This window comes from Alexandromys fortis, unplaced genomic scaffold, assembly GCF_014885135.2.
Source record: "Alexandromys fortis isolate MF-2015 unplaced genomic scaffold, M_Fortis_MF-2015_v1.1 scaffold_58, whole genome shotgun sequence".
In the NCBI taxonomy this organism is placed as follows: Eukaryota; Metazoa; Chordata; class Mammalia; order Rodentia; family Cricetidae; genus Alexandromys; species Alexandromys fortis.
The window spans coordinates 6,543,306-6,552,324 of record NW_026067940.1 but is presented as its reverse complement, the minus strand read 5'-3'; the positions used below and the strand labels follow the sequence as shown (position 1 = coordinate 6,552,324).

Genomic DNA, 9,019 nt, shown 5'->3' with positions numbered 1-9,019 from the left:
GGGGGAAAACATCACAGCCTTTTCTGTGGAGGATCTAGATGTTGATTTGGCAAATCCATGAATCTAGGCTTTAAAAAGAAGTAGAATTGTTAGGTCAAGTGCCCAAGACAGGAGGATAGGCCTGTTTTGAGTTACAGCTTCTATTTCCCACAGAAGTTGCAGTAGCAGTATGGGCTCTTACAGAAATGTACCAGGCCCGTGCTCCCTGTCAGAAGGTACAGTGAACCCTTGACAAACATGACCTCTTAACCTTTATGGAAACGTGTACCGTGGAAGGCTGCAAAGATATAAAGGAGGAAAATCTGATGGAGAGTCATACACCTTTAATCCCAGCACTTAGGAAGCAGAGGCAGAGAGATTTCTGTGAATTTGAGGCTAGCCTGGTCTACACAGAGAGTTCCAGGACAGCCAGGGCTACACAGAGAGACCCTGTCTCAAAAAGAAAAGAACTGGGTTGGGTGGCCCAGGTCTGCAATCCTGGCACTTAGAGGCTATAGTGAGACCGTGACCATGAAGGGGTGGGGGAGGGAGGGAGAGAGAGAAAGCCCTTCAACAGCACAGATGATGACACTCCAGGAATGAGTTTGGGGGTATTGGGAGTTGGGGGACTCTAAAAGGTTACATACTGTATTATTTCATCCATACATTTTTATCCTTCTGGCCTGGAGCACAATATATAGCAACGATGACCTTGAACTTCTGATCCTCTTGTCTCCACCTCCCAAGTGTTGTGATTATGAGTATACATCACTGGGTTCTATGCCACTGTGCCAGCACCAGGTTTTATGCAGTTCTGGGGATGGAATCCCGGTTTTGTGCTTGCTAGGCAAACACCCCACCAAGTGAGCCAGCTCCTTGTACAACATGGCTGAAGCGACAAGATTTCAGAAATGGATTGTCAGGGCCTGGTGAAGGAAGAACAAGGAGGAAGAATGGAGTTGTACCAGATATCAAAAGGTGACAAGGGACCTTTGCAATGACAATGTATTCTGCTTGTGGATCGTAAGTTAGCTTGGTCGGATATCAGCACGGGGGTGGGGGGACACTAGCTAAGGAGTGCTTCTTTCCTATAACCACGTGTGAATCTACAGCTTATCACAATTTAAAACTTAGTGCCTCCCAAGTGCACAGCCCTGAGTTCCATCTCCAGTGTTGGGGTTGGGGGGACACACACCAAATACGCACACTCACAGTGGAAAGTCTGTCAGGGTCCCAAGCTTGAGCAGTTCCAGGCGGAAGGAAGACAGTTAGAATGACCGTGTGGATTTGGAGAGACACACCACTAGGTGGTTCGGTGTGTGGCCAGCACTTGTCTTACTGGGGACCACAGTTCTGGAGGGTCTGTTGCTGGGGAGAGGTTTGAAGAGGTTATCTTTTCTAGTTTAAGGACCAGGATTTGCTAATCAGGTTTGCGCTTCTAGTGATGTGTGAAGGTTTGGGGGTGATCCTCCCAGCCTGTCTATTGGTGTGTTCAGTTGCGGTTCTCTTGTCGGTGACTTTATCTGCGTCTTTGCGGACGTGTCCACTCAGGAGGGAAGGAAGGTTCTGTGTGAATTACATGCATACGTGTGCAGATCGTTACATCTGCGGGTCCCCGCTGCGTGTACGTCACTGCCTCCTGACTCGGCTCTGAGGTTTGACAGTGTGAGAATACCTCCTCCCCTACCCCCCAACAAAGCCAGCCTGTCACGAACTGGGTCTGTGTACTGTAGACAAACTGGGTAATTGGGCTCTCCGCCTCCTCACCCAAAACAAACACTCGCAAACGCCCGCCCCCACGCTGGCGGGATCTGCCTGTCATCTGGGCACCGGTTCCTGCTCCGGCTGCCTCCGACCCTGGAGACACTGCAGGCCCTGCCCTCGCCCGCCCCGACCGCCGGGGCTGACGCACAGGCCACAGCCTCCGCCGCGGGGCGCGTGGGCTCCTGCCCAGGTGTGGTGGCTGCGGGGAACCAGCGTCCTCCGGCCCGGGCTCCGTGTCTAGCAGCCGCTCGCTTGGGCGGGTGACAGCGGCGTGCGGGACAGGAAGGGCAGGGCACGCTGTCCCCCTCTCCGCGGCTGCCGGGCTGGCGATGAAAGCCGAGCGTGGCTGCGGGCGCCGCCCGGGAGCTAGTGAGGGGCGAGCGCGGCGCCCACGCGCGGCGGGGTGGGCTCTGAGCTCCCAGGAACCGGGCGGGGCGGGGCTCATCCTGCAAAGTTGACCCAGGGCAGGCTAACGCCGGCGCCCTGCTGCCCCAGATTCGCCCGGTTCTTACCGCGGAGCCATGGGTGGACGTCGCCGCCCCGCTGACACCCGAGGGATCAGGAGAAGCTAGCGGGCGTCGGCAGGAGCCCGCGCCCAGAGATGGAGGCTGCAAGAGGGGACGTGCGGGCCGGCTCCGAGTAGCCTGCGGGCTCCGGAGCTGGACCTTGCCCGGACGCTGTTGACGGCGCGCGAGCAGGGCTGCCATGGAGGTGCCCAATGTCAAGGATTTTCAGTGGAAGCGCCTTGCTCCACTGCCTAGCCGCCGGGTCTACTGCTCACTGCTGGAGACCGGAGGGCAGGTTTATGCCATCGGGGGATGTGATGACAATGGCGTTCCCATGGACTGCTTCGAGGTCTACTCCCCCGAGGCCGACCAATGGACCTCCCTGCCCTCCCTGCCCACAGCCAGGGCTGGGGTAGCTGTTACTGCCCTTGGAAAGCGGATTATGGTGATCGGGGGTGTGGGCACCAATCAGCTGCCTCTGAAGGTCGTGGAAATGTACAATATCGATGAGGGCAAGTGGAAGAAGAGAAGCGTGCTGCGAGAGGCTGCCATGGGCATTTCTGTTACAGCCAAAGGCAAGTGGGGCCAGGGTTGAGGGTCACGGGTGGGCATAGAGAACAAAGTAAAGGGTCACGGGAAAACGGTTGGAATGCCACATGATTTGGGGGGCCATTGGTACATCAACCATCACATTTGAGCCTTACATTATGTACTGACACTAGAGACCCACTGCCCCTATTTTACAGATTGGGAAGGGAAGCTGAGCAGGTGAAATGTCTAGGAATTCCATCTGATGCCAGGAGTCAGCTCCAGCGGGTTCCTCCTGGCAGGCTGGGCAGGCCGCTGCAGAGGGAGAGCCAAGGTGTGAGCTATGGGGTTATCTGGAATGACTCTGCAGACCCTGGCATTCAGCCGAATGACTACATTCGCGACTGGCCACACACACACCCAGACCTATCTATGTAGTTCCTGAGGATGCTCATCCCATCCTTCAACCAACACCAGGTCATCTGCCAAGGAGGCTTTGGGACCCAGATCCGGGATCTTCTCTAACTCCTGACTGCAGTTTCAGTGGTGCTAAGTGGAGATCAGAATGTTCCAAAGATTGACTTGTCTATTGGATTATCCAGGTCTACCAAGTTCTGTGAATTGCATGTGGTTTTAAAATTCTTATTTTACTTTCTCAAAGTCCCCCATTCCACTCTTTTGGGGCCTAGTACCGCTATAGAGGGGGGTCCAACTGCTGCTTTCTTAAAACACAGAGTTTTATGAGGATAGGAGTTAAGAGACCCAAGTTTATAGACACTTGCCTCTATACTGTAGGCTTGGTGGAGTGGCCTTCCTCCCTTTCCCCATCCTTCCCTGTTTCTCTTGCCACATGACCCCAGCTGCCTGTCTGGCGTATGGCAGATGAGAAACCAGCTTTTCTTCAACACCTGTTCTGTTCCTGGCACAGTCTTAGGTCATGGGGATAAAGGAACAGAGTAGAAAATCTGGGCCCTGAAAGTGATTAGCAAGAAGCTGGGACCCAGAATCCCAGGGCAGGGTAGACAATAGAGTTTAGCCAGGCCTGATGCTGATTGAATGAAGACTTGTAACACCAGCTACTCTGGAGGCTGAGGCCGAAGAGTGGGAAGTTCAAGACTTGCCTTGGCAGCAACGTGGGCTCTGTGGACTGAGGCAGAAGGTTTATGAGTTCAAGGGCAGTCTAAGCTTCATATTAAGACCTTATTTTTTTTGTAAAGAAGATGGAGGCCCATGGGGATGTTGAAAACAATGCATATGAACTTCATCCCTAGCTTCAATAAATCATGCTGAAAGCTAAAAACTAAGGTTTATCATTGTGCTTCATCCCTTTGAACTTGCAATGTATCCAATGAGATCGGTGCTATTTTTATGCTATTTTAGAAAAAGCAGCACGAAGCCCAGAAAGGTTAATTCCCCAAGGTTAAATAGATAGGCAGTCAAGGTTAATTCCCCAAGGTTAAATAGATAGGCAGTCATGACCATGCCTGTGCCCCGAACTATAAAGTCAAATGGGTTCAACAGTTATGTTGGTAAGTGTTTACACATCAGCCATTGTACTGGGTTCATAGATTAGCCAATTCTCAAGGCCCTCCAGTGTATCGGGAGAAACAGATGAAGCTGGTATCAGTTACATGTGGTAGCAGAGCAGTGGAGATACCATCACTCAGGAGGCACGAAGCCAAGTCCTCTGGGCCCCTGCTCTGCTGCGCTGGGAATCGCAGTTGAGCCTCAAAGGATGGGTGAGATCTGACCACTGGGCTGAATGACCTTGGGTAGAGTTTTTCCAGCAGGGGGTGTTCCTAGAAGGGAAGGTGGAATTTATGCTAATCAGGTGTTTGTCATCAGGCCCTTTCCCAGTTTTAGGCTTAGGACTAGGATGGAAATATGGCTCCACCTTCTACAGTAGTCATGGCACCATAGAGAGGAAGACTGTGAGCAAAGGCTGCTGGGAGCAAGAACCACACACAGAAACTGAAGATTCCCATTCTGGCAGGGGCTGGGGAAACACAAATGTTAGTCCATGCTCTCTGGCCCAGTGAGCCCCTGAAAAGCTACCTAAAAGCCAAGAGCAGAGGAGAAAGAAGGGGGCTCCCTGCTTACAGAACCTAGCTTTCCAAAGGCAAGGTTTCTGAGGGGTCAGTTCCCCAAAGCCTCCTCTTCATTCAGGCCTGGCCTTATCCCATTCAGCACAGGGGCCTCCTGGATCCTGTGAGCTCTGTCTATGTGAAGGAGAATGCCATTTCCCACTGGGGTAGCAGACAGAACCGCTGACCGCACAGTTGGTAGAGAGGGCCAGTGACCCTGGGGCTGACTATAGTCTGAGGGACTTGACTATATCTGGAGAATTAATGTCTGAGAATTCCTATAGGGCAGCTCACTACCTGAGATCATTGCAAAAGCCTCTTTCCTTGCCTTCCCCTCTGGCTGCCTAGAAAGGAGGACAGGAGGACGGTGGGGGCCAAACCTATAAAGGGTTATCTAGGCCTCGACTTCACTGCCATCTGTCTCTGAGCAGGGTTTAGTGCATCAGGCTTTGGCAAGGATTTGGCACTAAGGAGGGCTGAGGCACACACAGTCCTGCCACAGCTCCAGGAAGGCCCAGATTTAGCCACAGCAGGGACCTCAAATGCTGTTACCCACTGCACCAAAACAGCTGTGACTCCCTGGCAGCGCAGCCGCTGGGATCTTGGCGTGGCCTGTGAAGTGTTATGGACTCTGTTGGGCCTGCCTCTGGGTGCCTGTGCGCCAAGCCGTGTCTGTGTCTGGCTTTTCTTTTAGATTATCGAGTGTACGCTGCAGGCGGGATGGGCCTGGACCTTCGTCCACACAACTACTTGCAACACTATGACATGCTAAAGGATATGTGGGTGTCACTGGCTCCCATGCCCACTCCCAGATACGCGGCCACCTCCTTCCTCCGGGGCTCCAAGATCTATGTGCTGGGTAGGGACTAGCTACTTGTTGTTCATTTCCTCTCCTTGCTCCCTTGGGTGAGGTCCCTGGGAGGCAAGGCCCAGAGCCTGAGAATGAATGTCTCTGTCCCTGGGGATAATCACACTGCTCCAGCCCTTGACAAGGCTTTCAAATGACTGAATAACAACAGAAGGGAAATCCCAGCCCTACCAATTCTCAGGGATTGTTTTTTTTTTCTTTCTTTTTTTGTCCACCATGTACCCTGTTCCCACCTCCAGGAGGACGACAGTCTAAGTATGCAGTCAATGCCTTCGAGGTCTTTGACATAGAGTCTCGGTCCTGGACCAAATTCCCCAACATTCCCTGTAAGCGGGCGTTCTCCAGCTTTGTGACCCTGGACAACCACCTGTACAGCCTGGGAGGCCTGCGACAAGGTCGTCTCTATCGGCAGCCCAAGTTCCTCCGGACGATGGATGTGTTCGACATGGAACAGGGTGAGCTGGGTCCCCACCCCCTTGGCCTCTCTTCTGACTGATTTTCCCCATCCTGGCGAATCTTCCTGGAGCTGCTTACATATCCAAGCAGGCCTTTCCGGTGTCTAAGCTCCCTTCCTAACTCACGGATATGCTTGGAGTCAAACTCTGTTCAAGGTACCTTTTGGCCTGGTTGGCTGTTTTTACCATGGCCTTTCCTCCATCACCGCCAGTATCTGTACAGGACCAGGTTAGGACTCTTCCTGTGCTGATGGAGAATCAGGGGGCCCCTGGTTACTCTGTTTACTACCTTCAGTCAGATTCCTCTCCAGTTTAGAACTGTGGAAAAACCTAAACAGAACAGGGACTCAGGGGGAGTTGTAGACGTTAGACTGTGCCGAGCACCAGAGAAGGCTGAAGAGGCAGAGCGTGTTCTCTCAATCAGCAAGGGATCCTCTCTGCACCCTGAACTCAAGGGGGTAGCCCCCAGGGTGAGAGCCACCTTGGGTCCATCTGTACTTGTTAGGGGACTTCAGCACCTAATCCTCTGTCTCTGCCCTGTCACTGCACATGACTTGCAGGGGGATGGCTGAAGATGGAACGCTCGTTCTTCCTCAAGAAGCGCCGGGCGGACTTCGTGGCTGGTGGTCTGAGTGGACGAGTCATAGTGGCTGGGGGACTTGGTAAGGATAGGTCATCTCAACTGTCCCGTGCTGCGGTTCTGGTCTTTGGCACTGCACTTGAGCAGCGGGTGGTACTGACTTCTTACATACCTCCCACTGTTTCACCCCAAAGAATTCAATACAGTTCAGACTTGACCTTTCCACGGGGGTCCCCATGTGTTCTTTCAGCTCTATGCTAGGAAAATGGAGATCTAGGAAGCATAGGAGACATGCTGATAACTGTGAAGCCCTGTGCTGAGTCAGGTCCCCGAGCCCCTTTCTGGGGATAGCTGGAGATAAAGGGTGAAGGGATCATCATCCTTCACTGAACCAGCTCTTATTGGATGTCCAGGTGCATCTTGGGAGAGCAAAGCAAATAGATGGTCCTAATTCTGGACTTGATGTTTAGCTCCTCCCTCTCAGAGACTGCTGACAGTCTGAAGGCTGGACGGGGGTTTGGGGCCACTGAAGTCATTCGGGCACAGTGATAAAGGCAGTGGGGCTTCCAGGCGGCCAGAGTTCACATACCCACCATACTCATTCATGAACAACTACGTGAGATTATGGGGGAAGCTGTATGTAAGAGAGAAACCAGGAGGGAAGCAGTCGTGTTCTAGAAACCCCTGATAACCAAGAGTAAAGAAAACAATCCTTTTCTCTCATTTTTCCAAGAAAGGTTTCTCTGTGTATAGCTCTGACTGTACTGGAACTCACTCTGTAAACCATACTGGCCTCAAACTCAGAGATCCACCTACCTCTGTCTCCTGAGTGCTGGAATTAAAGGTATGTGCCATAATCCTAATTTTAGGATCTAAAAGTAAAGAGAAGGGACAGGGTACAAAGTTGCTTGACAGGAATTCTTGTACCAGGATGTTAAAACTAGATTCATCCTGTAAAAAGGCAAAGAAGTTGCTCGACTTTTATTTCTGGATTGAGAAATGGTCACTGTGGGACATGGCGCAGTTCCTTGATCTAAGATCTGATTCCCCCATTGTTTTCAGGGAACCAGCCCACTATCCTGGAAACAGCAGAAGCATTCCACCCGGAGAAGAACAAGTGGGAGACCCTCCCTGCCATGCCCACACCCCGCTGTGCCTGCTCCAGCATCGTCTTCAAGAACTGCCTCCTGGCTGTGGGGGGCGTCAGCCAGGGTCTGAGCGATGCGGTGGAGGCGCTGTTTGTCTCTGACTCCTAGCTGGCCCCAGCGGTGCCCTTGCCTGGACAGCATCGCTCCACTCTTGACTCGAGGAATAGTCTCATCAAAGCAGTTCGGACTACGTCCTCCGGTCTCCAAGCCCTAGGGCTCTCAGTGACCTCCGTCTGCTCCCTAACCTACCAGTCTCAGAAAGCTGAAGAAAGCACAGCTGACTGCACCTATAAGAGAGAGCTGGGCTGTGGCCTGGGGAGAATCCTCACTCAGTGCTCAGACACAGAAAGGCACAGAAATGTTCCCTCCTCTCACCTACTTAAGGGGTGGGGGGCAGTTGCCACCCCAAAGAGGAGCCATTGTGGTCCTTCCCCATCTCTGAGCTAGTTTGAGTGTGAGGTAAACTGATGAAGAAATGGGGTATCCCAAGCTCCTTCATTTTCTTTGGGGGACATCCATCCCCCATATAGAAGTCAGCTGTGGTCCTGCCCCAGCTCTCCTCTACTTAACAGGAACTGGACTTGAAGCTAAGGCGGATGTGTGGGAAGGTAGTTGGGAGCTCCCACGTTGGGCCAGGCCAACAGCCTTGGTTGAAAGGACCCTTCTTCTCAGGTCCTTACTGGGCATGTGGTGGTGATGGAGCATCAATATCTTCCATATTCTGCCGTCTGCTACCCTCTCCCCACCCGAGGCTGGGCCGTTCTGGGCTCATCGGCTCTCAGAGTGTCTCTGGGTGAAACCTTCTCATCTACACTGTGGCTTCCAAATCCACAAAGGTGGATTAATTGCACTCTGGTTAATAACAGTGGCACAATGATTGACGTCTTTACTCCTGTCTTCTTTGGACCCCGGAGACAAAGCCAGGGGTGCCCTGGTTTGTAGATAGAAAACCCCGTGAGACCATCTCCCTCCGTGTCCTTATGCTAATCAGAGACCAATTGGCCACCTGTTCTTGACCATTCCTGGTGAAGATGTCTCCTTCTCCCGGCCATAGCTATCCCGCTATCAAAGAGGCAGCTGATTTTTCTTCTCTTGAGGCACACGTTT

The 9,019-nt window shown here is 52.6% G+C and overlaps 1 protein-coding gene across 3 annotated transcripts; it reads left to right on the top strand.

Moving 5' to 3' along the window:
- Positions 1-1,841: 1,841 nt before the first annotated feature.
- On the top strand, positions 1,842-8,793 carry Klhdc8a (kelch domain containing 8A). Of its 3 annotated transcripts, XM_050147845.1 has the most exons (6): positions 1,842-2,824; positions 5,556-5,720; positions 5,969-6,184; positions 6,745-6,846; positions 7,502-7,608; positions 7,827-7,962. In XM_050147845.1, exons 1-5 carry the CDS (start codon positions 2,449-2,451, stop codon positions 7,591-7,593), a joined length of 951 nt encoding a protein of 316 aa, XP_050003802.1. In that variant the 5' UTR covers positions 1,842-2,448; the 3' UTR covers positions 7,594-7,608; positions 7,827-7,962. The 3 variants fall into 3 exon arrangements, with proteins under 3 accessions (XP_050003802.1, XP_050003801.1, XP_050003803.1); XM_050147844.1 differs by lacking the exon at positions 7,502-7,608 and having other exon boundaries at positions 1,851-2,824; positions 7,827-8,793; XM_050147846.1 differs by lacking the exons at positions 5,556-5,720; positions 7,502-7,608 and having other exon boundaries at positions 2,434-2,824; positions 7,827-8,793.
- Positions 8,794-9,019: the final 226 nt, after the last annotated feature.